Below are 27,920 nucleotides of genomic sequence, written 5' to 3'. Positions count from 1 at the left end.
AGGAACTCAGCTTGGAGGCCTCTTCTGACTCCTTGGTCACCAGCAAGTTTGGAAGAGTTGTTGAAGATCCCTCCTGTGCTTAGGTCTGGTATACTTAATTATGCGTTATATATTTGATAAACACATTTTGGGGAAGGAGAATGTAGAAGTCAAAGGAAGGGGGTGGGAGGGAAACACCTTTTGCTTATTGCTGCTAGAAAAACTTAATTCTGAACTGATGGCAATAAGGCTTAACAAGAAACGGTATGTTTCTGCTAACAGAGCAACAGGAAGATCTCCCTCCAAGTGGGGGGAATGTTAATGACTTGTTACAGTTTGTTTGATGGGAATTTGAATTTATTGTGGTATCTGGTAGCATCCATCTTTCAGTTCTTCATCTGTTTTGATAAGGAAAAAATCCTGTGCTGCTGTATCCAACTCTGTTCCTCCTGATAAATAAGCTGCATATCTTTAAAAGCCATCTATTACCCTCTGTTTGTCAGTTTTATAAACTGGAAAAGATTAGTGGGAAGAGAAAAGGAGGGTTGCTGCTTGTGTTGTATGCAGGGCCCAAGGGTGTCAGGGAGGCGGCAGGCTGCTGCCTCTGAGCAGGGGGCTGGGGGGGGGAAGCCCCACCAGGGCACTTCCCTGCTGCTGCCTCCACACCTGCAGCTCCTGCCCCGAAACCCTGCGCGGCCCCAGGTGTGAGGAAACACCCATGCATGGCCCTGTGACGTTCTCTGGGCCTGGGCAGCTGCTGGAGCTGACTGTTTGGACCAATGCGAGCTGCTGAGCAATAATTTCTTCTGCTGGGCCGTAAGTGGTGCCCTGGAAGAGCTGCCCTCCTGGTAACCACCACCTCGAGAGCCTGCGGCCGGCAGAGCTCCTCTTCTGCATCTACAGCTCTCTTGCTCAGGCATATGGGACACTTTTAAAACTCTGCCAGTTGCAATGCTTTTGGGACCACGAGTTGCCCCTGCCCCAGACACTGAAACTAGCAGAGTTAGTTTAGCACTACATCCCCACTTTCCTCCATCCCTTCCTTAGCAGACTTCCAGAAAGTGACGGGCGTGGGGATGCCTGCCATCCAGGCACACAAAGCTCAGAGAATGAGCACAGCCATCTAGAGCCGACTTACCCCTGCCTCAGCACCTAACAGCACTTTTTGAAACACACATGCACACACAAATGAGGCCATGAAGCCATCTCAGGGCACTGCTGATCAGAGTTGTCCTGGTCTCTCAGAGGTGAGCACCCCTTTCCCCACCATCTGTAATGATTGCAGGTGTGTTTCTTGTGCTACCTGAATTTTTCTTTTGACCTCTTATTTAATGTAGTCCTAGTTTTTGCAGAAGCCTTTCTCGTTATTTCCAGTAAAATCAGGAGAAGGAATTACTTTCCAAACTCCAGTTTGTTGCACTGGAAGATACAAAATAGACCTGCTGGGATTAACCTAAACAACATGTACTTGGCTGAATCACAGCACTGAATTTCTCCCCTGGATATTCTGAGACTTCTTTGAACGTTGCAAATTAGCATTTCACTTAGGCTGATACTAGCAATAGGGGATGAGTGACATTAAAATATTAAAGTTGTGTAGTAAATCTAATTTTCAGGTTTGCATGCCAAAGCTTAACATGTACTGAGGTGCTTAAAACTGACATAGAGACGTTGTAGCTACAATTTAGATGTGTGGTATGTCTCAGCATTTCATGGCCCTGATATACAAATGTTACAGGGTTAAAACCAGTGAGTTGTAAGCACGATGGTATGGCTACCTCTTTTTAATAATTAGTATGTAATAGAACAAAACAATACCATCTCACAAACTCTGATTATGGTCAGTCAGCACTTGAAAAATAATTGGTTTGGTAATTTTAATTTTTTACCTCAAATTTTACTGGGAGGCTGCAGGCAGAGGAGTGAAGCACGTCCAGGTTATACTCTCAACTCCAAGGATCAGTATGCAGTCCTAAAGGTGGTACGAGAGCAGGAGCTGTGTGGTTCAGCAGCAATCAGCTGAAGTGGCACAATAATATCCTACCAAATTTGTTAGGATCCAAAATGGCTAGAAACTGTAGGTTTTATTAATCAGTTTTATGTGCTCTATGGAAATCGTAGGTGATGAATCTTCATGGGAATGTTTCAAGGAAAACCCCTAGATTAAGTCTCATTTTATAAGTTCTGAAAGAAGGCCAGGGAATGCAGTTCTGGAGCACTGTTGGTCCAGGATATTTGCATCCATGTCCAAAATAATTTACCAGGGGTTATGCAGTCCTCATTTTGCTGGCTGCTATGACATTTACCATATCTAAGGCATAATGCATCAAATTTACTGAATCATTGATTTTTAGCAAGTGAAAAGCATAGCAATCGGGAGGTAACTCAAACCACTCTCCCCTCCCAGAATGGGCTGCTTGTAAGTGAATATTCCAGAATACTGTGAATTTTACAAAGAAAACTGGGGTAAATACCTATAAATTCCAACTACATACTGTTTTTTCATGAAGCAACTATAATGAATGTGACTCAAGTTACAGAGCTAGTTGCAAGCAAATCCGCAGTGGAAAACGTATGCCAGATTGCACACGTGAAGGATCCCAGCAGGCAATAATTGCTTGGCTGCAAGCTGGGTGCAGGACAATACTGTGCTGCTGTGAATTCTCCATGGTAAACCACCCTAGTTCCATCCATTAAAACAAAAAGTACTAAAGGAACAAAAAGATCCCTGATCTGAGTCTTGTACCCCCCTGCAGTAAGTCAGCTATCATAGTCCCCTCACTTCTGAGGTGTGGAAGGAGCCCCATGAGTAGCTGAGGCAGCCCGTGGGAGTGGGCTGGCAATCGGAAGGCAGAATAACTCTTGGGGAAGCTTTGAAAGCAACTTTGAAACAAATTTTATAGCTGAATATGAATCTGGTTAAGGAAAAAGATGTTGATTTGTTTACAGAATCAAGAAAAAGGCTGGCTGTAGCATTTTGTGTCCTCCGAGTTCAGTTTACTGTCTCACTTCAGCACTTTCCTCCAGTGAAAGACAGACAGGTGCATAGACATGTAGTAGAAATTTCAGCAGAAGTTAAACTTCCTCTTTCAGTTGAAATTGGTATTCCCAGATCAGATAAAACAGGACTACAGACAAGAAAAATGAAATGCTATAGAGAACTCTAGAATTTCTTACTACGCTGCCAAGTCCAAGCGAGGGTTTTGATAAAGAAACTGAGATCATTGGAACAAGCAAATGGATAGTAGAGCAGAAGCAGGACTCTAGAGAGGACTCCTAGAACACTTGGAAATGGAAATAATTGGTGGTTTGCACATAATGCCCAGTAACATTCAAAGCAGCAAAAGAATCATTAAAGATGTACCTTGTAGCAACACAGAGTGCAGGAATCTGATCCTCTGGCAGGATTTTTGGGGAGAGGTGATGAGAGGAACCAGGAATGGAAAGTACAAGAGATTTTATCAATGAGCTGCCTCCTGCTAGACATGACCTGTGGCATTCATTAAACCAAATTATATAACCTTTCCTCATAAAAAGTTAATTTTCTTCAAATATTCCAATTGTTAGGCTACATCCCTACTTATTCACATTAAGACGTAAGACTAATTGTGCATTATTTGTTACAAAGAGTTTGTTTATGCCATATAAAAGAAATGGATCAAATGGATGCCTTAGGTAAAACACTTCTTAGCGCTAGTATTTTCGAAACAAAGGTATAATTAGGGTTTAGATTAAAATCTGACTCTTCTGAAAACGATGGAAGAACTTTATGCGAGAAAGCAAATAACATGTAACAAAACCACCCTCTTCCCTGCCATATCCCCCCAGGAGGATTTAAGTCTTTCCAGAAATTGAATAAATGATACTCTGGGGATACTCAGGAATGCTTATAGTGGTTATTTTTTAACATGATACAATAAAGCATTGTATAGGGATAATATTCTTGCAGAGTCAAAGGCAATGAAAATAAAAAGGGCTGAGTCACGGAGAGGCAGAATTAAGTACACAACAGGCACATTTAAAATCCCTTGGTTATCTGAGTTATGCTGTACCTTCCTGATGCAAAATACCCAATTTACTGGACCCTCACCTCAGTGGTACCAGAAATTTTTTGTTACCAGAGTAACAAAACTCTATATGTTGGCCTTTGTAAGCATATGATCAAAGGGAGTATCCAATTTCCACCCACTGTGTGCAGGCTGCCAATTTAAATATTTACTACCCCTTGAACTGGCCAGCCAGGAACGCAGCAGCAGCAAGGAGTATGAACCACACATGTACTGCCACTGACCTAGTACATGTTCTGTTTTCTGGAAAAGATCCAAGAGGAATTTGAAGTGAACGTGCTGTGGCTACATTAGCAGAAAAATTCACTATGTGCTTTAAAAAAAACAAACATACAACCCCTGCCCCCCCCCCCCCAAAGAAAACCATTTACAACTATGCTGCAGTAAAGACATTGCTTGAGGAATGTCTCAGAGAATTGTCCTTGCTATAAGCCTACCAATTGAAAGACATTGTTTAATTACAGAATAGGAATTCATGAAGCCATTAAGTGTTAATTTCCTTTAAAATGCTGCTGTTCTATTAAGTGCCTTCAATGGTTAGTCGTTTTCTCCCCAGAGCCGCAGTGTCTTTGAAATGCGGTGATAAACTGAACAAAGGAGGGAAAACCATTTTGGTTTTTTTTTTTACTTCTGTTGTGTTGTGCACTCTGCCTTCAGGAGGTAGGAAAATTTCAGGTGTGCCTTGCTAAATGCAAACACTTTCTTTTACATATGTCATCTAGTTCAGAAGAACATACCTCTTCATCACCAACAAATATTTGAAGCAAGCTTTAAAGATTTTCTTCTTTTTCTTTGCATTTTGCTGACTAGTAGAATGTAATGGTCAGAAAGATGCTAGGAAAATAAATCATCTTTGTAAAGGAAATGTTTTTTGCTTGGCAGTCATATCCAAAATAAGATGTTTCACTGTAGCCAGCACAGATTACAAAGCCCCACCATGAGTTTGATGTGTATTTTATTCCTGCAAAACCACAACGCACTGATTGCTAGATTACTCGTGTCAGAGGCACCCTGGAATGAAAATCTCCCTCATGTTCTACCTTAAGGCCCAACATAGCTCCCAACCATAGGAACTTGGCTGGATGTCGGGCAGTTATGGAAACACTTTAGAATCCCATCACACCTGGTGTCCTCAAGAGGCCACTCAAAGATTCAGGAGAGCCTTTTGCACCTGCACAGGAAGCCTTGGCTGCATATTGGTTCCACATTGCTTTTACTTTCTGGAGAGCAGAGAATATATAAACTCTAGATACGGCAAATACATAAAATAAGGAGGATACTGAATATTCTCAGACAGAATATTGATGTCCTGTTTATTTTCTTATCCACATAGTATTTTGCTTTGAAAACACTCAGTGAGTCCAATCTCAAAAGTAATAGGACTATAAACTCAACAGAATTTAGAATTTGATTTATCCCTTATTATCAGTATTATCCAGAAAAAGTTTGTTGCTCTTTTGCAGGTGTTTCCTCAGGCACTCTTAATAAGATGCCCTCCTGTTTCCTAATTATAATTTACAACTAGGGAAAATATCATAAACTTAACACATGCCACAAGTTCCTCACCTGACCTTAGTACTGAGAATAAGCTAGTCTTCCCTATGCTAGATACACAGATGTATTTAGATTTGCTCCCAGCATGCTGTTCTCAGGATTCTAGATATCAGTTGCTCTTCATCTTTCAAGTCCATGCTGCTTTTTGCTGCTGTTTTTTGTTTCTTTCGGATTTATTAATATCCTTGTCATAGCATGATGTCCAGAACTTAACAGTAATCCAGCTGCAGCCTCACAACTGCTGAACATGTGTTGCAGCAACATCATTTCTGTGCGGAGTTTCTTCTAATTGCAGCTCTCATGGTAGGAGATTCACATTCAGTTTATAAACATCTCAAATCATGTAATTAAGCTTTAATCTTGATACTTGGCTCTTACCTGTGGCTTTGGGATATTCTTAGAACCACAGGAGACAGAAGCAGAAAACTCAGTGGCCACCACTGCTCATATCTAGTGGTTTCTTGCCATTTTCCTTAATTTTATGTTTGTTTTGTTTTTTTATAGAGAGCCCACTGCATTTAACATTGGCTTTCATTCTTTTGTAGAGTGCTACAAAAAGTACTTCATAAGCATATGCTTGTTCACACTTTTTTTTTTCACTTTATCCTTCCTCCCCAAAAAACCCTCTCCAGGTTTTAAATAAATAGCTATCTGGAAGAAGGAATTACAACGTGTTCTTCTAGCTTGTTATGGAATATAGTGAGCTTAGAATTGTTCCTTACAGAATTTTATTTACCCTTAAATGTTTTGGTAAAAACACCATTAGCAATGGTTTTCCCTTTTTGGCCATTAAACTTATGCAGTGGTTAATTGTTGTAGTGCCTGCTGCAAGGAGCTGCTCAATGCTGTGGTTAGCAGGAAAGCTTAAAAAGCTGAAGTTGTTTAGAAAGTTCACAATAGATAGTTGACATATTTTTGCTTGTTGTCAAGCTAGTGCTCTCATAAGACCATAGACAGCATGAGTGAACGTAGGAGGAAACAATACATCTGCAGACACTGGCAGACAGCATTGCTTGCCAAATTTGGCCACAGTTCCTTTAGATAAATAATTTCTCAGTGACGTGCTGTGTTGAAATTATATAAACAGCAAAAATTACTAAGACCTGGGCCCCAGGGTCTTGTGGGTTTCAAGATTTTCTGCAATCAATATTCTGACATCTGCAAATATTTTTCTCTAACAGCTGATGCCAGGAACAGAGCAACATTACCATCACTTTCTATGTATTCAAGATTTTGAATATATTGAAATAATGTATCTTCAGCCCCAGCTGCGGTCAGGACCTTTGCACTATCATAACCACCAGCTCATATGAGAAGGCTTATGCAAAAGTTATCAAAGCAGCAATCTTTTCTCAGAATGGCTTGTAACCTCTTATAGCAACAACTCCATTAGCATTTCAAGAACCGTACATGGGAAAACACTATTAAGTTTCAGTCTCCAGAATTAGCAAGGGTTTTAGAGTAACTTCTGCTGAACATGATGTAACTTAGTTTGCACATTGAACATACAGGGTTAAAGGTTATTAAGGCTGGTTTTCCTACTTAGGACCAGACAATAGCTAGCTTCTAACTCTGTGGTAAGACTTCCTTGATAATTAAGATACTTCCACTGTGACAGTCATACATACTAGAGCTATCTGAAAAGTGTTTTCTATTACTTGAGGAATTTATGCAGGAAACAAATGTGCATAATTCTTCCTGAACAGAAACATCCCACAGGAAAACCTTACCTGACTTATTTTTATAGAAGCATCTCTAGACAATCCTATGAAGTTATAAAAACAAATTCTTTATTTAACAGATACTCTTTAAAAAGATCAGTTTCCATAACAGAAATCAAACCTATGCGTGTCACACAAGACATTCTGAAGGCAGTAGTTGTTGAATATTGACAGTTACCCATGACACTGAGGAAACATGGGCTATGCAAAATGAGTAACTGCATTTATTACTATTGCCTAAGTAGGAAAGACCAGACTGGAACAAAAACGTACTTTTAAAACAGTTATGCTTTTCTTTTGATGATATAACCTCCAGCACCTGGCCCCTCCTCTAGCAACACTCCCAAAGTAATACTGTTCTCTGAAAATACTCTGAATGAAATTAACACACTTTGTTCCATTTTCAGTCCCCCATGTACTAATTGGGAACAAAGCAGAGATATGCAAGTACAGAAAAAAGTCTCTCAAGCACTTTCTTATTTTGGTCATACCTTAAGGCAAATTTGTAAATTTGAAGGGAGTATCTCGAGAATTAAGCATAGAGCTTGTGAAACTCTTTTTCTTTGTAGTTTTTGATCAAAGTGAACTTTCTCAGAGAACAGGTATGCACAGCAATAACCCCTCAGAAGTGTCTTAGAAGAAGACAATGTTAGTGATGTTTATGTAATTTTTACATCTCCAAGTATTTCTTAAAGTAAACTGACATTGGCTGTCCAACTGTACAAGAAAAAATTTCAGTAGTTCTGTGCACAGTATGATGGTATTTCAATGAATGTAAATGTTGAGGACAACAAGGTAAAACTACCTCAGTATCTCATTTCCACATAAAATGTATGAAAGCAATAACAGAATATGGTCTCTTCTCAGACCCTCATGTCTTTAAAAAAAGGATGCAGCAAAGCCTCTTTTGCAGTTATTCTTGTTGCAGGGTTTAAGTCTAGTAGCTTATCAAGTAGGTCATATGCTTCATCAGGAACCTGATCCCATCCTTTCATGTCTGTTGCCTTCATTTCCAAAGCATCGTCACCTTCCTGAAAGCTCTTTAAGTGTTGAATTTGTTTCCCAAGTGTCTCGGGAGCAGATGGTTTGTCTACTGGAACTGGCAAAGCTGAGTCATTTACAGACTTGCTGGGCACTTCACCCTGGGATCTATTACAGCTGCTATTTGTTCCTCTCAACTTCTCACAGAGGGTTCTTAAGTTTTGTGCCGGGACAACTTGGGTACACAGAACTGATTTACCTAGAAAAAAAAATTACAGCAAGCGACATTTTATTATACTTTCTATGCAACTGTAACTTCTAAGTTTGTTTCATGTCTTGAAACTTCATGTCTTGAAGCGTAACCAGCATTAAAAAAAAAAAACAACAACAAACAAACAACAACAAAAAAAACCCCAAACCCCCAAACTATCAAAAAACCAAATCCAACACCTCCCCCCCCAGCCAGCCATGTTTTACAGCAATAGCCCCAGCAAGTCAGAAGGATAATAGTCTCAGTTCTGCTCAGAACAAAGCTGTTTGGGTTGGTTTGTGAAGTTACGCAGTGACAGGTTGTCACATACCCCACACACCACCTTTTTGCATTTCACTGTCATTTTAAGAGAACTGAAGAAAATTAGATACCCTGATTTTTACACCTCTGTCTGGAGAATGAAAATCGATGCTGTCAGTTACACTTCCAGGTAGCAAATGCTGCAGCATTTGGCCTGCAAACAATTAGGGGAATGGTTATTTTAGTTTTTTGTGTGTTTTGTGGTGGTGGTAGTTTTGTATTTTTAAACAGGCCTTCTGTTGGGTTTGGTTTTGTTGGTTTTTTTTACTAGCCCTTGTTGAGCAGGGCAGGAAAGCAAGGTTTACATCATCTAAATATTAAGTCATATTGACTTAAGCCTCCAGGGCAAATTTTGCAGGAATAGAAACACTGCCTCAAAAATTCTAACCAAATGCCAGTAGAAAACATTTAGCTGGCATATTTCACCTCAAGTGGCCCTGACTCAGTGAAAGGCAGCAGACAGGCTGGGAAACCTATGGCATGAAGTACCCCATATACAAATTATAAAAGATAGAAAAATACAAAACTTTCTTAAATCTCTGTTTATAGACTAGTACTTTTAGAGTTTTACATGCAAGAAGTATGATTTACCTCCAAAATTACTCCCAAACCTAAAAATATATTTATGTATATTAAAAAAAAAAAAAATCATAGATTGTAAATCACTGCATTAAATAGCAGACCAAGCATACATTTTCCCCTTTTCCCCATAATTAAGGTTTGCATACCAAAAGTTTTAGCAGCCTGAATGGTTTCTCTGGATCCACGAACTGTCATGATTTGTGCCAAAGCAGTTAAATCATCACTTGCTTTGTAAAATGGATACCGTCCACTGAGCAGAGAAAGGAATATGATTCCTGCAGACCACATGTCAATTGCTGCAATTGAAAGCAAACTTAGTAACAACTGAACTCATTATTTCATCACAAACAAAATCACAACTTTCTTTAAAAAGAAATTATGACCTGAAAAGTTTCTATCAGAAAAAGTTATGTTCTGAAGTACTTAACTGACTTTGGTCATACAGATAACACTTCAGAAAACAGTGGAAATTACTATAATTAGATTGAAGAATAATTTCCTGCTTTGATGCAGAGGGAATGTTTAAGCTTTTCCATAAAATTTTTCACATAAGTAATTCCATTAACTTGCTAAACTTAAAATGTACCAAAACAATGTTTGAGGTTGTTTTGCTCAGGGAAATGAGAAGGGGCAAAAAACTGGCTAGTTTTGAAACAAATAAGTTTGCTTCATATGAAGAAAACCTTCTATAAGGATCACAAATAAAAAATAATTCACAAATGAATGCAAATCTGAATTTTTCTGGGACTGAGGCTGCCACAGTACTAAAAAATTTATCTTACTATGAACTTTGTTCCTCTCTAATATGAAATCATTGACAAGATAGCCAGTTTAAGAACTGTAATAGTTAGTATTCATCGCTTTCATTGTGTTATGAAGAGTACAGAGAGTACTCTGGGGATAGATGCCAAAGCATGATGGAAACTTTAATACTAAAAGTTATGAGAATACCTGTCTGCCATAATTTTTTGGCTCAATAAGGTGCACATTTTGAGAGATGGCAAGGAAAGTGAAGGAGAGAGTTTGAAGGATTCTCAAACTCTAAAGAGAAAAATTGACAGTTGGGAAATAGAGCCATAGTTATTCTACCTCTCTTAAAAAAATAAGTAGTAAAATAGGCAGTGATTAATTTGGACATTTTAGTTAGAAACACTATCAGCACAGGACTTTGGGGGGGGGGAAGTATTCAGTTGACTTCAGTTGCAAAACCACATTTTAAGTCTTTTATTAAAAGAATAAAAATCCAAGATGATAATTTGGCACAATTTACAGTGGAAAAAATTTGTATCTTCTTCATAGTTCCTGTAAAAAAGTTTTAGCATTACTGTATCGCTGTTGAAAAGATCATACTATCTCTTTGAGGTGTTGTGCATCACCCCAAGTATTTGGTTGGGAAAGCTGGAGTCATCAAGGTCAAGACCTTTAAAGAAGTTTAATTACTTAACTCTTGCTGAAATTAATAGACATTATATCTGAATGGCTAGTAAATCCTGGCCCTACAATTCTGGTAGAGCTGGGATCATCAGCAGACTGCAAGATCCTGTGCAATGCCATCAAAATTGTGATGCTTTTGCCTAGTGTTATCCAACTAGTGAGGCAGACTGAGGAAAAAAAACAGAGGGACAAACCAAGCTGAAGTGTAACTGGACCTGTATAACATCAGCTTGGGAGTTTAGGTTGTATTCCCTGCACTATGAACCTGGGTCAGATGCACTAAGGTAGCCCTGGATAGGGTCAGCTGGATCCAGATGGTAACTTGGTCTCAGCACAGAGACCAGAACTTGGCAGGAATACAAGGAGGTGACTACAGCAGTCCCAGATGGAAGTGGACAAGAAGATTTGTTAGTTGAAATACAACATAATCTCACAAATATTAATATTAGTCTACCCAGTTCTAATTAAGGCCTTTGTTGACATAATACAGGAGCTCGGCACCACTGACTCAGTGCTTTTAGGGCTGTCTATGCCACACCCAAGGGTTTCCAGATTTACCCATATTTTCTGTAATCCTGCTCTCCATTACCCTAGAGAACAGAAAACCGTCTGAAAGCATATTTAACACCAGCATGTGTCCAAAATTTCCTAGGTATGTCTTCTTTCTGCCTAAATTCTGTCTAGACAGATTCAGAGATTGTCTAAACTTGTCCTGGATTTCTGGATGTCTTCTAGCCCATAAAGCTGGCTGTTACAGCACAGTAACTCCAAGCAGGCTGCCATACCTCTTGAAATCCCAGTCATACCCACAGCACAGATGGTCTTTCAAAGAACACAAGGCTATGTAGGGATAAGCTGATCAAATGTATTGTTAAGTCTATTCTAAGCATATATACACACTTTAAGTACAGAAAATTGGCAATTTTCTCAAAAGGTATTCAGCAGAACATGGCTAAAAACTGTTATTTTAAATCCAGTTTTGGGGACATTTGTATTTATCCCCCTTTTTCATAAGTCAAAACTCCTGGTCATACACCAAATGTTTAACAGGTAACTTTGCTTTTATTGCTCCTCCGTTCTCCAGGTAGGCACAACCTCTCCCATCCTACTTGCATCAGCTAATGCAAACCCATCCCTCTGCTCTGCCCTGATATTTACCCAGATTACTGAAACTTATTAATTTGATCATTTTTAACCCTGAGAAATTAAAAATTTAGTAAGAAAAAATTATGACATTTACAGACCAGCTATATAAAGCAGTAGCAAAAAGGAAAAAAATCTGATTAAAAGTATTAACCAATGCTTTCTAAAACACATTTGCAATTATACCATTAACTATGCCTGCTATGACAGCAAACTATATGTGACAATCTGTCTAGAAAAGTCTAAAGTATGTCCCTACCCCAAGATTTATTCAAGATTTCACTTTAATAAATAAGCCACAGTAAGCCAAGAAACTTGATAAAAATTACAGCTTTGTTTTCTTTTAAAACACATTGTATTCAACTCCTGCGTATGGCACTACCTCTCAAATGAATAAAGACATATTCAAGTTTCAAACACAGGAAAAATATTCCTAACTTGTTCTTACTCTGAATAATAAACTTTGAATTAAAATCAGGAAATGCTTGGTAAGTGCTAGAAGGAATGACAAAATGAATTTCACATGTAAACAAAACCCCTCCCATAAAAAAGACAACATAATATGCATAAATGGGGATCAAAAGGTGAAAAAATACATTAGTTTCAGTCTGTTGTGCAGTACCTGTGGTCTGAGTCGGGCACTTTGTTAATACTTCTGGTGCTCTGAATCCAGGTGTTCCTGCCCTGGGAGCAACTTGCTGACACCTTGTAATGAGAGACAAACATGTTTAGAATATAAAAGTTGATAAATAATTTCTAATTATAATAATGCTTAATCTTAGTTTTAGAATATACTTGTGCCAGATGTATAAACAGCCTAACCCTGCCCTATCCAAGTTTTATAGAAGTTTGAAGCATCTTATAATTACCTAGCATGAAATGATGTTGCATAAAATAATAGCTGGCTTATATTATCTATTATATTATTATATTTTTATTATATTATCTAGCATCAGGTCATACCACAGAAATACTTATTGCATATGTCATTCTCAATGACCTTTTTTAGTTTCATTCAATAGCAGCATCATTTTTGCTAAAGGCTTGTTTTCATAGGAAACTTTAAAGGTGAGACTAATTAACCAAAGGCAAAAAATGCACTAGATTCTTGAATGTGGATGCTCTGGCTTTGTATTAGTCCACAGCAAACTAAGGTTCACTATTTCTGAGCATTGACAAGAATTTACTTTTTGTTAGATTAACTAAAAGGTGTGAGGTTATAATTATTTAAAAAAAAAAAAAAAAAAGCAGCAACCAACTTCCCAGAGCTTTCTTGTATGGCTTAAAGTGCCTTCCTTCTATGGGCCACTTCTCTTTTGAGTCTGGCAAATTCCTCATGTTTCATACTTCTGAAATGAAGTTGATATCACCATATTTTGACAGTCTGGTAAGAGAGGGACCCCACAGTTTCATGGCTATGTCTAGTAAACAGAATTCTCTGTGTTAATCTGTGTTCCTTAATGTGTGGATAAAAGGCAATAGTAGATCATAACCAAAACTAACTGCAGAGGGATGGAGTTGAACTGAGTTATTAAGATTCTCTAACCTATTATTAAAACTTAGACATTATTTTTTAAATTAACAAATACAAACCAGTCATGTTTCCTTTTTATTCTACATTTCATGATTTCCAGAATCCAAAGTGTTGGCATGATTTAGGCCTATTAGAAAACTACTAATGACAGACTGATGTATTGTCTTCTCTAAGTGTTGTAGTTAACTCAAGCGATTTTCTACAAGACATGTAGGTGGATAATTAAATACAACAACAAAAAGTCATTGACAGTGAATCTCTCTTGAACCAATTATTGCATGAATTCCATAAACTATTCTTGTTTAAAAGGAGCATACTCAGTGTTTTAAGGGTTGCACAGATCAAATGCTATCTTTCACCTACTAAATCAGCTGTCTAGTAAATCTAAGTTTCTGACCTTGCTTGACAGCATAGCAGACAATTTTATAACATTATCAAAGCAAGTTACCTTGAAAGGCAAACACTGCAAACTCTATCCGTTGCATAACAGTCACAGGTCAGGTTTGAGGGACAACCACTGGCAGCCTTCCTGGCTGTCCCATTGCTCGCTGTTTTGGTAGAAGTAATCTTCTTCTTTGTTACTAACTTCCTAGATGAAACATCTATCATCTTTGATTGTTTTGTGAGCTGCAAGGCAGATATTTTAGAGAAGGTGACATATTTAAGAAGCTTCCCTTTACATAGAGATAGGCCAGTTCCTAAAATACTAAGACTGAACAGGTGCTCATGAGCAAGAAGCTGCTATTTTAGAACAGAAGATAGCAAACCTTTTTAACAATATCACAACATCTGTAAAACAAGACACTGGAGCTTTCTAAATATCCTGATTTCCTCTCCTTCCCCATTGGAAAACATTTTGCAGTGTTTACTAAAAAACAATATACATTAGATATTCTGAAGCTATAAGGCAAGTATTTTTCAAGTCACTATAATGTTTCAAGAATTCTTTTGGCTCAACATGAGAATAAAAAAAATGTACATGAAATGACACAGCAACACACAGGCACTAACTCTAATTCTACAATAAGATGATCACTGTTGGCCAAACCCTCTAATTTATTTGGGGTTTCCCCTTTGTCATATTAAATACCAATTACAAAAACTACAGAAAAATATTTATTACAAATTTTCTCTCCAGTTTCAACTACAAAATAAAAAAATGAAGTTTCACAAGCTAAGTATATCTTAGTTGCACAGACATGTGTAGGAAAAAAGATTAATTTAGCATACAAACAAGATCAGCTAGGGATACAGCTACATAACTAGTTCTTTAAGAGTTTCAAAAGGGACTGAAACAGAAATGAAAAATCCTTTGAGCATTTCTGCAAAGACACTCTTAATAATCTGCTCAAAAACTTTTAGTTTCACAGCATCCTGGAGTAATGTCCAGTCTTACAGAACAACCAGTTCCATAATTTTTCAAATATGTAACAGATTGCTCTTACTGATGAGTCACACTTCTTACTTTTGTACTTGAGTTCTCCTGGTACGTGGAACTATAGACATTGAAATTCCTTTCTCCAAAGACAGAGCGCTGGACAGAATGGTGCACAGAATCCTCCTACAATACCAACAAAAAGGACAATAAGGATCCTATCTAACACACAGTCAGCTGGATACTGACAGTTCAAAAACAAAAAAAAAGTGTGAAGTGACATAAAACAAGAACAGCTGCATGGTAAGTCATTTTCAGGCATCAGTTTACTGTGGATGAGGAAAACATGGTCTAGACAGAACAGCAAACATGCTTACAAAACGAATCACACCTCAGAAGTGCCCCAAGACAATGTGAATGTCCTCTGTACTGCATTTGTTATGCAACTAAGTAACTAAGCATAGATGAATAATTAGTGGCCTGGGGAAGAGTTCCACAATACATGTCACTTAAAAAAAGAGTTAAGGCTGTCTAAATAGTAACCCATGCTAGGGTTTTATACAGCCTTTGGCATTGTATTATATCTAACAGATAATGAATGATGCCAATACGGTTATGTAAAACTACCCACTTTGATATGAAAACCGTGATTCTGTGCATCACAATAGGACCCAGCAAGATATGCATGCAGAACTTTTTTCAAGTATTACATCTCCCCCTGTTGGATGAAGTAATACATTAAACATACAACAATATTAATAAAAAAGACTGAGAACCTTTCCTCCTCTTCCTTGTTTAATCTGTATTTTTGAAAGTGAGCTGGACCTTTTATCAGCTGCTTTTGAGGCTGACTGTTGAGCTATCTGTTTAGGTGCTGTGACACTGACAGAACCCCCATTTCCCAAGGTTATGGTGGGATTATTTTGCAAGCAACTTCCCTGCTGATCTTCAGAGTGGGCAGTTTTGAGAAGTTCAATTTTCGTATCGGGTGTTCCTTGTGCCAAGCCAAAATCTACCAAGGCATACCTGAAAGACACAAATTTAGAAACAGGAGTCACAAAGTATTCATCAATCAGTTCAATTCACTGTTCATTACTTGTTTACTTATATTTCTTTCACATTTTACCCAGTATGTTGCTTATTGGCACTGTTGCCAGCATCACAGTCCTATTTTCTCCCTTTGCCTCCTCTTGTCCTATCTTACCTATCCCCGCAATGTTTTTACACTATACCCATCTTACTTCATTGTTTCTTGTCCCAAAATCTTCTCAAGTGCATACTTTCTCCAATGGCATTAAAAAAAATATTCCCAGCAGCTCCTTTCTGGGGTTCTTCTAATCCGACAGCTCTGAACCTTCAGCCAACAGTCAAGTACAAGTGACTTGACCCTTGCAGGATTCCCATGGGCAGAGGAAAAATGTAGCAGTGAAGACAGACATGACTAACAATGCTGAGAGTTTTGCCAGACTTCAAGCAATACTACTGGAATTTACTTCAGTCTTCAAACAGGTAAGACTACATTAGTTCACACTTCAGATCTGTCTTTAAAAGAACTATTTTTTGCTACAACCAGCACAGAGACAATCCAGCTCTCTCTGGGTCTCAGACAAACTCAGCTGCATGGCCTCCACACCCACAGTAGAGATTAAGGCTCAAACAAATGCTGGAAGAGCAAAACGACAATATGAATTCATTCTGATAGATTTAGGAAAAAAAAAAAAAAAATCAGTATTTCTCAAATTTTTAAGCTTGTGGTTTGGCAAAACGTAACCAAATCTCCCCTACAAACTCTCACTACATAGAATCATAGAATCATTCAGGTTGGAAAAGACCCTTAAGATCATCGAGTCCAACTGTAAACCTAATGCTGCCCAGTCCACCACTAAACCATGTCCCTAAGCACGGCATCTATGCGTCTTTTAAATACCTCCAGGGAGGGCAACTCCACCACTTCCCTGGGCAGTCTGTTCCAAAGCTTGACAACCCTTTTGGTGAAGAAATTTTTCCTAATATCCAATCTAAACCTCCCCTGGCACAACTTGAGGCCGTTTCCTGTCATCTTAGCACTTGTTACTTGGGAGAAGAGACCAACACCCACCTCACTACAACCTCCTTTCAGGTAGTTGTAGAGAGTAATAAGGTCTCTCCTGAGCCTCCTTTTCTCCAGGCTGAACAACCCTCAGCCAGTCCTCATAAGATTTGCTCTCTAGACCCTTCACCAGCTTCGTTGCCCTTCTTTGGACACACTCCAGCACCTCAGTGTCTCAACTGTACACAGCACAATACTCACCAATACAGTTATAGGACTGCTAGCACTGAAACAGTACCTTTTTCAATCCATTTCAGCTCTTCACAAAAAAGCAGTACCTCACTTTTTATAGTCTTTAAATATTGTAACTTGCAGGCAAAAAACCTAGCCCTACCAGTTATAAACATTAATTCAATGTAAGGTGAAAACAGCCCAGCCGTCTTATCTGTATCAATTTCACTCTATCCACGAGTAAAAATTTACAAGTATCAGTCTATGCACCACAAGTCACTATTAGCTTTCTTATTAAAAAAAAAAAAACCCCAAACTGATTTTACTCTTCTCATTCTTATTCAAAATTGTAGTACTTTTACTCAATAGTAAAATTGTCATTTTTCCAGTACTTGTCGCTCTATGAGGCAGTATGAAGTTTTTAAGTATGAAAAAATAAATTCCTTCCCTCCTCAAATTCCTAAACACAGAAAGAAAAGTTTTACAAATTAAAAAAAAAAAATCTTTTTTAGTTTTATTACTTAAGCACATGTTATGCAGCTGGAAGGAAAAAAACCCAAAAGCCTAATTGACTCTGTTCTGCCAAGGCACACATCCCAAATGAGATCACAATATGGTCATCTGGACGGACTTACTCTTTTAGCTGCCTGTTGTAGAGGAAGTTACTGGGCTTGACGTCACGGTGAACTATACCAAAGTGATGAATGCGCCTCAACGCTTTAAACAGATTAAACATGTATTCCCTCACTTCTTCAAAGGAAAGAGAATTCAAAACATCCTGAAAGATTATTTGGATACTGTAATTATGCAACTGCTTTTAATTAAAAAGTTTTACTACACATAAAAAGTCTGGGACTCACCAAGAAGGATTCATGTTCCAGATATGGCATAACAATAACCACATGATCATTTTTCCTAAAGCAATATTTAACTCCCATAACGTTATCTTGTCCCCTAGAACAAAAGTAATGTCACTGAATAAAGACCAGAAGATGGATGTTTATTTTCCTTTATTTCTTAAAAACTTCAGTAAGGCTTTCTTTTATAATCTAATTTATATTTTGACAGCAGTCTTATCAGCAGTCAGTAGTTATGCTGTTGCCTTTCATTACTATGTTCCATTTGAGTTCTGCAATTTGCAATGAGGGCTCCATACATTATTTGTGGGGCCATGGTTTGTAGTTACTGCTGTAATTAAATGTAGGACCTAACCTTCATGATACCAACTACTTTAAGAAGGTGCTATTCAGCACACTCTGACAACAAGCATTCATTCCTAAAACTGCATTTTCTGATGAAGAGATTATTTTTTCCAAGCATTTCAGAACTGGAATTTTTGTTATCACAGAGATACATCACAGAACTTCTCAGATGGAAAATACAGCACCGTCTGTAAACTGAGACTATTAGAGAAGAGCATCCTTTACAGGTAAGACACTCCATTTCTTATCAGCTCTTGATAAAAAGAACATACATTTCTGCAGTTAAAAAAAAAGGAAGCGAAATGCCAAAACTTAAAATAAATACAGAACAGTGAGACAATGTTCAGCAGTTTAGTCATGACAATCGTTAATTTTTTTTTATGTACCCTGCTACAGTGAGGCACTGAAGTTCAGCAGCAATTCGCAGAGGGTGGCTGGTTGGAATCAAGTGTTTCAGAGCCATTTTTTCCTCATGTCCTGTTTGTAGCCGTGCTGTGGCCAAGTAAACAGAACTAAAAGTACCTGTAAAGAAGGGAGAAAAATAGTCTTCAGCATTTTTAATTAGGTCAATTCAGATTTTTACAGAAGTGATCTAACTGTTCACAATCGTGCAGTATACTTGATACTACATCAAAAGCAGATTCTAGAAGAGAAAAATGCAGTTCCTTTTTTCTACTACTGAATTCAGTGATCTTGTATACAAGCTTTTTATGTCAGTAAAAATGCAAATGTAACACTGTCTAACTTGCCTGGGACACAGAGCTCTTAGAATGTAAATTTCCTATCTTTGATTTGCTTTCTTGTTTAGGTAGCTTACTTTCATCTGACATCTAACTCTTCTCTCCCTACGATGTAAGTGGGCTATATAATGCTAATCTGGAAAGCACTGCCTTTACTATTCAAAGCACCTCTGAAATTGCTACATTTTTCTTAACTGTTACCTTATCTATAAAGTAAGACTTCTCACATGATGTGTAACTTTACTATTTGTTTGTCCAGAGCTTTACCACGTAGACAGAATGTGATAGATTCATTTGAGAAAGCGAGTATTCAGACTGTATGATAAACTGACCCACCCATTTAATTTTAAGGATATCCTAATATACCTCTTAGGAGGTTAATTTATCCTAATGATCCGAGATATCTGAACATACAAGTTGAAGCATTCTTCTGTATCAATAAACAGTACAGATTACTTCTGATTACATTTTAGGTATTGTGTTCGCATCATGCTAGTTCAACAGTCTGTAAGTGCATACATACACCAAAATGTCAGCAAAAACTCTAAATACTTATTGCAGTCATAAAAAAATCTAGCATCCCATACATTCAGTAGAATTGATTATAGCAACAAGGGTTACCAAGTTGACATAAGACATTATTTTTGGTGGTAAGAACTGCTAAAATGAAAGTGACTCCAGAGTGGAATCCTAAGTTGAAGCTTGTTTTCTCATAATGCTGCAGAACTGCAACTGGTATTTTTAAAAACATTGTTTGCTCCCAGGAGCAAAATCAGAGTACTATTCATAACCAGAGATTTTGTTTAATTATACTATCTTTTTTATGATAAGCAGAACTCCTTTTTTTGTTTGTTTTGTTTTTTAAATTTTATATTGCTGTGGTGAATGGAGCCGGGGGTTTTTTAAGACAAAAAACTTTTAGCCATCTAGCCTGCCATCACAGGTATTCCATCACAAAACAGCTGTAAAACATTCCAGCTTCTCATCAACATTTTTGTTTAAAAGTGTGGAGTGTCACAAAGCATTTCAGAGATCAAATGGGTAAAGTTCCAAAAAGTGCTGAAATCCCACACTCAGAAGTACCTAAGAACCTACATACAGTCACACCTAACGTTTATTGAAGGTATCTGCAATAGTATCTGTTGAAGGCAAGGTGTACACAAGTGTTCTAAAATTTGATACTGTATGTCTTTAAAAAAAAAAAAAATTTTTTTTTTTTTAAATAAAGCAGCTATAAACTTTCTCCTCCTCCAGTTCTGCCCACAGGGTTTCAGTGGAAGCAAAGCCAACTTAAGAAACAGCAGTTAAATATGTCAAAACACACCTGCATATAAACAGATTTCTCATGTAAAAGAGAAAAAGAATGGAGTGTTAAGACTTACTTACTCAAATCTACCTCAAAAATTTTTAGTTATCGAAACTGGAATGCTGGTTTTTTTGAAAGGCTTTAATATACGAGATTTTCAAGAAAATACCTTGAAAATGTCCCTAATTAACACACCTATATGCTCAGCAACATATTAGAATTCCTACAGAGACCAAGAAGTAAATCAAAAAGGCATTTGGCTTAAATTGCATATATTGGGATCTTACATTTATATCTTTTAAATTAGAAATACCAAAAGAAAGCTAAGTCTAAGCAAGCTAAAATAAAACATTTACCTTCTCCAATTTTTTCCTTAATTTTGAACACATTCACAAGCTGTGGCACTGCTTCATAAAGTTTTTCAATATCTTTTTTTATTCCTGCTGTGCAAAGAATGGGGAAAATAAGTTAGGAATTTTATTGCTTGATTCAGTATCTGATCTATATTTGAGATCACAAATCACACGAGTTCAGAGGATTGTGAATTCACATAAACAGAGGAAAAAACAGCAGACAGGTATCTATCCCTGCTGACAATACCATTTGCATACTTGATATTATTGTTGTTCTTCATCACACTCCGTTATATACTGCAGCATTTAAAAATTTTTTTTTTTTAAATTTATCTGCCACCTAGCAGTTCCTGAGAGGGCAAAACCCTTCTGGTTAGTAAAACATCAGATCATTGATAAATGTTTTAATGAGATTTGCAACATCAATTTCATAAAAGACAAAACTATAATAGTTGTTTCTGTAATCACAGGAGCACATCCACTGGATGCAAATCAAAAGTGTAGAATTTTATTTTTTTTTTTTTTAAGATCAATAATGCAACTTTTCACACTGTTACTTAAAATAGTAAACACCAAAAACCATGTCTGCTCTGCATTTAAGTTGCTGCACTTTATGCTGCAGTCACTAGATGGCACGACAAGGATATTGTACTGTATTATTCCAACTAATTATGGAGTTTTCCATTCAGTTTACAAATCCTTGTAGTTTAAATGTTGTCTCTACCCTGCCTAAGAATTCACTTTGTTTGAAGCTACGAAGTATTTAGAGGCTGTAACTAATTTCTGTAAAGCTAGGGTGAAGTATATTTTATTATACAGAACTAAGCACAAACTGGTATTTGGAAAGTCAATCAAATGGAAAAAAAAATGTGTATACATTTTTGATCCTAGAAATGGATAATAAAATAAATTTAACATAAATTGTATACATAAAAATCTACTATGTTTTACCAGGACAGTAAGTCATAAGCAATGAGAATTATTTTCAAAATATCACTGATATGCTAGAAACAAAGTATGGATTAGCATGCATCCCCAATCTTCTATGCTAGCTCACTTTATACAGCACAAAATCTGAAGTCTGCCTAAAGAACCCTTTCTTCCTGGTAAAAGCCCAATAAATTAGTGGTAATTCAAGTTATAGTTAACTTTCAATTGTAATTATTTTTTTTTTATTTAAAAAATTTATAAAGATCAACATACTAAAAATACTTTTGAGAACTGAAGCCTGCTGCCTCTCTTACTATCCATATACTTTTTTTTTTTTTTTTTTTTCCTTTAAGTCATTCCCTCTGCTTCTCCAAGTTATTTTGTTTTAGGTCATCTTGGGAGGGATATTTCAGTAATGAAAAAACCCTCTGCGCTCGACACCAGAACTGCTAACATTCATTTAAGATACATTTGATCAACAAATACAAGTAAAAGGTTAATCAGTTCTACTAGGAATCATATTTAAAAGCCTCAAAAATATCCTAGGATAAAAACAACCAGACTTGTACTAACAGTCAAGATGTACAGGACTCTGTGTTTAATAATCCCCAAAGGAAAAGGCTAATGAAAACTGGTCAACTGTACAGTTATTCTGGTTATTCCCCAATTTTACAGAGCCAGATTACGTTAAACTACTTGAAAAGTAGGAAAATGAAAGTTTGAGGAATCACTTCATTTTCCTGTCAATATAGTAAGAATTTCTGTTGAAAATAACCCTAAAAATTCAAGTTACTACATAACATTTTTTGAATTGATAGCATTCATATTGCCCATGTGCTTTGCCATGGAACTTTATTAAGAAATGTATCTATTATTGCTGTAATTCTTGTTGTTTTGTCACTAAAAAAGAATTGTTGTTGAAAAGCCTTATCATTTAAAAAATGGTACTTCCAGTTTGTTTGCACAGTAATTTCAACTTTTTACACAAATGCTCATGTATTACATAACAAATGTAAGACATTCAAGAAAGCTTTCTGAAATCTTCAGAAAATACAGGAAGGGGAAAGGCTGACATTTGCACCATGTTCCATTTTCCCCAGGAATACTCAAAGACATTAAGAGATTAAACCACTTAACAGAATTATAAAGAACTTAACATCAAAATGTTATTGCATCACTCAAAGACATGGGCCTTTCCCCTCACAAAGATAATCTTGTTATTGGGTTCTGAAGCATCCTACACAAACTTCATCCCAAGAGTTCAGTAGCCACAGGACAGAGCTAGAAAAATTGTTTTCAACAGTGATATAGTTCCAACAGGCTCTATTAGAACAACCTTGTTTAGAACTAGTTTGCTATCTAACCTGCTCCATATAAAACAACTTACAGTTTTGTTCCAATACTTGCATTTTAGTATGATTTCTGATGAGCATTCTTTAAGCTTCAGTTTTTACTAAAAATTACAACACAAAATTTGCACTGGAATTTCACCAGTAAAGTTGCTTGGTTAGGAAAAAAGGATTTAACTCTGGCAAAAAGCAACACTCCTAAAAAGGACTCAAAAGGCACATCTCTTAAGTCTTTAGAAACTGGCAGGTTTCTACTTTCCTTACCATATCAGATTTTGGGTTGTTTTGTGCCACCAGTCTAACAGTACTAAGGTAGAGACTAACAATTATGAAAAGCTCTCTCAATTAACTGCTACAGAATCTGCCAAACACTCTGTTTTGTCTGACACTGAATTCAGGTTCCTGCCTGGACAAAGTTCAATGCTGTTGGGGCACTAACACCTGGGTGACACAGGCTGCAGATCCTAGGCCAGAGTAGTGCCTACCCAAGGCACTGAGAACATTTAGTAACTCAACACAGTTTCTGGTATGAAAGATCCTGAAAAGTGCTAGAAACAGTCAGTGACTGTCCTTGTTGATAGATGGTAGTATAAACATCATCTGTTCTCTTCCGGGGGCCTGAATCCCCATTTGGGTATAGAGAACATACAGTCGTTGTACCATCAGTGTATAATAATAATAATAATATCCAACATTTTCTGTGAGCAGATTTTAAAGTAATTTCTTTACTTCCTAGAATCAAAAGCATTTGCAAAGCAAGACAATTAAACGTTATTCAGCAAGACTCTACGTAATTCTGGACATGGATGTGCAGGGGACTGACAGAGGACTATCTATTTCTAGGAAAATCAGTAGCCATTTTATATATACACACACATACACTTATATATAAAAGCTGGCTGACCATCCAAAATTACTGAGCAAGCATTGTACAGGAAGTCCAGATTGAAGTACATTCACAAAGAGACCCAAAAATGAGCAATAAAAACACCATCAGAACCCATGTTCGTAGTTCAACTTCTCTGGTAAGAGCAGGAACAGTGTTTTTGTGCACAAAGTCACATCTAAAGATAAGGCTGGCAATTATAAGTTAAAAGGCAAAATACTATTTTTGTGTCCTTGTCTGGTCAGAGAATTTTATTCTCAAGAACTGCCTTTTTTGAATTCTGGTATCCCCTAACAGTAACATATTCTATATATGATAAATATCTATAGTGATAAATCTATATCTATAGTGATAAATAAATAGCAGAGTTAGCGAGCTGTGACAAACTACTGCTGCTGAAGTTTTGTGACAAACGAAAAGCAGGAATAAACTTAAAATCAAAAGCCACCTCAAATGTTTTCATTTCATTAACTCTTTATACAATGGGATCATATACAGACAGGCTTATAATTGATGCTGAAACTTCCTGAAGCGATAAAGAAGCACATCAGCAACAAAACGTAATGTTAGCAATCCCTCTTTTAGCACATACCTGAAAGCTTGCTGTTCTGCTCCTGCTTCCCGTGGAAGTCTTCAGCCTGATGAGGGTGCTGTTCATCACAGCGAGACTTCAACAATGTCTCCATCACAAAACAAACCTCAAGTAAAAAAATCCAAGACTTTGAGGATCACTTCTGGACACCTGGGGGAGCAAGCATATCTGGTAAGACACTTCCTCGCCCTGCACTCAGTTCCTGAGATGAGATTTAGGGAGTCTGAGGAAGCTCCTCTGTGCTACCTAAAACAACAAAGTGTCACCCATCATCCCAGAATAAAACCAAACCAGTAAACCCACTCTACCTCTAGTAAGAGGAAAAAAGGGGGAAGGGAAGGAAGACTGCAAGATAAGCTTAGACACGAGAGATTTTCTTTCATCTCTTGTGTGTTTCTTCATTCATATTCAAGCATTATCTTTTCCCTGAAGTTTGCTTTGAAAGGCAAGGAACTGATGCACACAGAAATAGCTGCATCGCATACTGCAACACCTGTACAAAGACAGAAAACCTGAAAGAAATTTCAAGAGAAAAAAGTATCTTTTCAATATGAGAGATCTCTCTCTCTTCTGTATAAGATCAACAAAAGGCATAATTATTTGTCACTCTCCCCCATAACAAGAAATAACAGCATATGGTTATTTTGAAATGCTTCTTCCCAAATCTTGGAAACATTGTAAATAAAACTAAATTAGTGACATGTACTAATATTGTACAATCAAAAAAGTCTGATAATCCTGTTTCATGAGGAAAAGAAAGGCAGAGAACCCCAGGGCAGCATAACTGATGATAAGTGAGTCTGGAAGCACCAGCTCCTACAGTTGCCCAACACTGGTTCCATTCAAAGATCTTCTTTGCTTGTAACTTCACCAAACCTTCAAAGTTCTGGCTGAACTTTTCCACATGGGGGAAACATATTCTGAAAAACTTCAAATGAAAGGATTCATCCGTTTCAGCTATGGAGCTAGAAATGTATTTTGTCCCCAAAGAATTCGAGCTACCTTTAGTCTGTCATCCTCACGCAACACGAAAGGGACAGGCAACAGCCTTGTTTTTTGAGGGAGCTTTGCTGGAGAGTAGGACTTGGAAACTAATGGAATGAGATTAGAGATATTCTAGTCTCTCACAGGTAGACACTCCCTCCACTAGTGCTGAGTAGGCAGATAAGCCTGTTCCAAACCTGAAATAGCATAGCCTCATTAGCAGAATAAGGGGTGCAAATTAACACAGACACTCCCAGCCGCTCACCATGGCCTGCTTGCTCTGATTCAGCCCCATGCCAGCCTCAGCTCTAGGCTCTTCCAGTTCAAGGCTGGCCACAAACACCTCTTTTGGAAAAAGAACACTTCTGTCTGCCTGCAAACTGCCATGGGAACACATTCATGGTTTGCTGGCCATGTGGAGGGTGAAAGGGGCTCAATAAGTCAAGGTGTCGTTTCCTTTCATTTATGTTAAACACACAAGCTGCTATCTGCAGAACCAAATTCCTTGAACACTTGAGTATATTAAAAATTGTTTTACTAATTTGGAAGCGGGCTTGACAGTTACAAAATGGAACATCAAACAAAGTTTGATTCAGTCAGACATTTTGGGTTTACATTAAAAAACACTCGGAAGACACCATTAGAGATAAAAAATTAAGAGGAAGACCAAAATGATGCAGAGTTTCAGCTCAAAGAACTTTCTTGCAGTTAAACTGCATCCCCAATTAAAAAAAAAAAAAAAAAAAAAGAATTTTCTCCATAATATCAAAATAAGAAAAAAAATCCCAACAGATAGCAACAGGTTCAAACAGCCCACATAGCTTCAGGGTCTTCCGAGTCAGATATTTGAACCCTGTGCACAGAAATTAGTGATACTGCTGCTGAATCCTTGGCCAAAGCAAGGCCACTAACAGGAACAGAGTCTGCTGCCACTGAAACGCAGAGCTCCTTTCAGTGGGAACTTACACGCAGACCCCCCTGGAAAAAGCTCGGCATGCCAAAACCAAAAGTTGATATTAGTATCTCTGCTTCGTCATTTAAGAAAAGCAAATGCCGCGGCTGAGTTAAGCCTGGCAGCAAGCCGGTGTTTTCGACAGATGGGCAATAACTCCGCCTGTTACAAGACAAGCCACAGAAGTCACGCATCCAGAACTTCACTTCGCGCCGACGATGCCGATGCTGCCAGACAAAAGGGGAACACCCGGAGCTGGTCGCAGCGGGTTGGCTCTACAGGACGGCCCCGGCAGCCAGACCCTCGGCCAAGCGCCCGTCCCCGGCCGCAGGCCCACCGCGGGCGCTGCCGCCGGCCGGGAGCCGCCGCCGGAACGGCGGCGCTGGCGCCGTGCGACGGGCGAGCGCTCGTCACGAGGGCGGCGGGGGACCCGCGCGGGGCTCCCCGGGTGGCCGCAGCCGCCGGGAGCAGGGCGAAGAAGGGCACTTCGGCTCCCCGCGCCGAGCCGCCCCTCAGCGCCCCTCCGCCCGACCGGCCCCACGGGAACCGCCCCCGCCCCCGGCGGGGATCAGCCGGGACCGAGGAGGGGGGCCAGAGCGGGGCCTCCCCACGCAGGAGCAGGCCGCGCCGCGCTGGCTGTGTGCTCGGGTCCCCCGTCCCGTCCCCGCGGAGGGGCCGCCGGGCGGGCCCGGAGGGGTGGGGGGTGGCCGCGGCGCGGGCAGGGCTGGGGGAGCTCGCGCGGGGACTCACTCACGCGGGGCGCGGGCTGCCGCGACGCGCCGGGGTTTTGCCTGCTGCCGCCTTTTGCCGACCGCTCCGCTGCCACCAATCCCGGCCCTCGGCGGAAGCCGCGGCCCCGGCCAATGGGACCGCCGGTCGGAGGAAGGCGCGCTGCTATTGGGCGGCCGCCGGGGAGAGGCCCGCCCAGAGCGCCGGCCGGCGGCGGGCTGGGGCCTGCGCGGGCGGCGCCCGGCCGGCGGCCGTGGGAGCGCGGCCCGTCCGCTGGCGGGGCGGCGGGTGAGGGCCGGGCCGGGCCGGGCCGGGCCGGGCCGCCGCTACAGCCCCGCGCAGCCGTGCCGCGGCCGAGGGACGGGCAGCGCGGCCCGGCTGGCCCCTGGTCGCCGCCACCGTCCGCCCGGACTCGTAGCGAGCACGGTGCGGCGGGGACCGAGCGATCGTCGTTCAGCCGGCGTCGTGCAGGCGTTGAGCGGCTTCCTCGTGTCCGCTGCGGGACGGCGGAGCCTCTGTCCGAGGAGGCTCCGGTGCCTCTGCCAGCGGCGGGGGGTGCTCGGCCGGGAGCCCGGGCGGGGGCGGAGGCGGCCGGCAGGCACGGAGCTGGGGGGGGGCAGCGCTGCTGCTGGGGCCCGGGACGGGGGGAGGCACTCGGGCTCTGCGCAGCGATGGTCAGCCCCCGCGAATTTTCTT

At 39.4% G+C, this 27,920-nt stretch overlaps 1 protein-coding gene and 1 long non-coding RNA gene across 9 annotated transcripts; one reads left to right on the top strand and one right to left on the bottom strand.

Moving 5' to 3' along the window:
- Positions 1-23,186, top strand: LOC138686416 (uncharacterized). The gene is made up of 5 exons (XR_011325771.1): positions 1-83; positions 15,093-15,244; positions 16,288-16,450; positions 18,550-18,630; positions 22,833-23,186. It is a non-coding gene; the product is annotated as an uncharacterized lncRNA (long non-coding RNA).
- On the bottom strand, positions 7,369-27,912 carry CDC7 (cell division cycle 7). 8 transcript variants are annotated; one of them, XM_069789217.1, is made up of 12 exons: positions 27,250-27,912; positions 24,560-24,665; positions 20,806-20,892; positions 18,790-18,925; positions 18,062-18,155; positions 17,837-17,979; positions 15,882-15,967; positions 15,032-15,129; positions 14,015-14,193; positions 12,655-12,737; positions 9,602-9,751; positions 7,369-8,561 (listed from the first exon to the last, which is right to left on the bottom strand). In XM_069789217.1, the coding sequence occupies exons 2-12, from the start codon at positions 24,651-24,653 to the stop codon at positions 8,185-8,187; spliced, it is 1,527 nt and encodes a 508-aa protein (XP_069645318.1). In that variant the 5' UTR covers positions 24,654-24,665; positions 27,250-27,912; the 3' UTR covers positions 7,369-8,184. The 8 variants fall into 8 exon arrangements, with proteins under 8 accessions (XP_069645318.1, XP_069645311.1, XP_069645310.1 ...); XM_069789210.1 differs by having other exon boundaries at positions 15,032-15,127; positions 15,718-15,967; positions 20,806-20,889; positions 27,250-27,804; XM_069789209.1 differs by having other exon boundaries at positions 15,032-15,127; positions 15,718-15,967; positions 27,250-27,801.
- Between the last annotated feature and the right edge of the window lie 8 nt (positions 27,913-27,920).

Source organism: Haliaeetus albicilla, chromosome 8 (assembly GCF_947461875.1).
Source record: "Haliaeetus albicilla chromosome 8, bHalAlb1.1, whole genome shotgun sequence".
Lineage (NCBI taxonomy): Eukaryota > Metazoa > Chordata > Aves > Accipitriformes > Accipitridae > Haliaeetus > Haliaeetus albicilla.
Note: the sequence above shows the minus strand (reverse complement) of the source record. Positions and strands in the feature narration are given on the sequence as shown.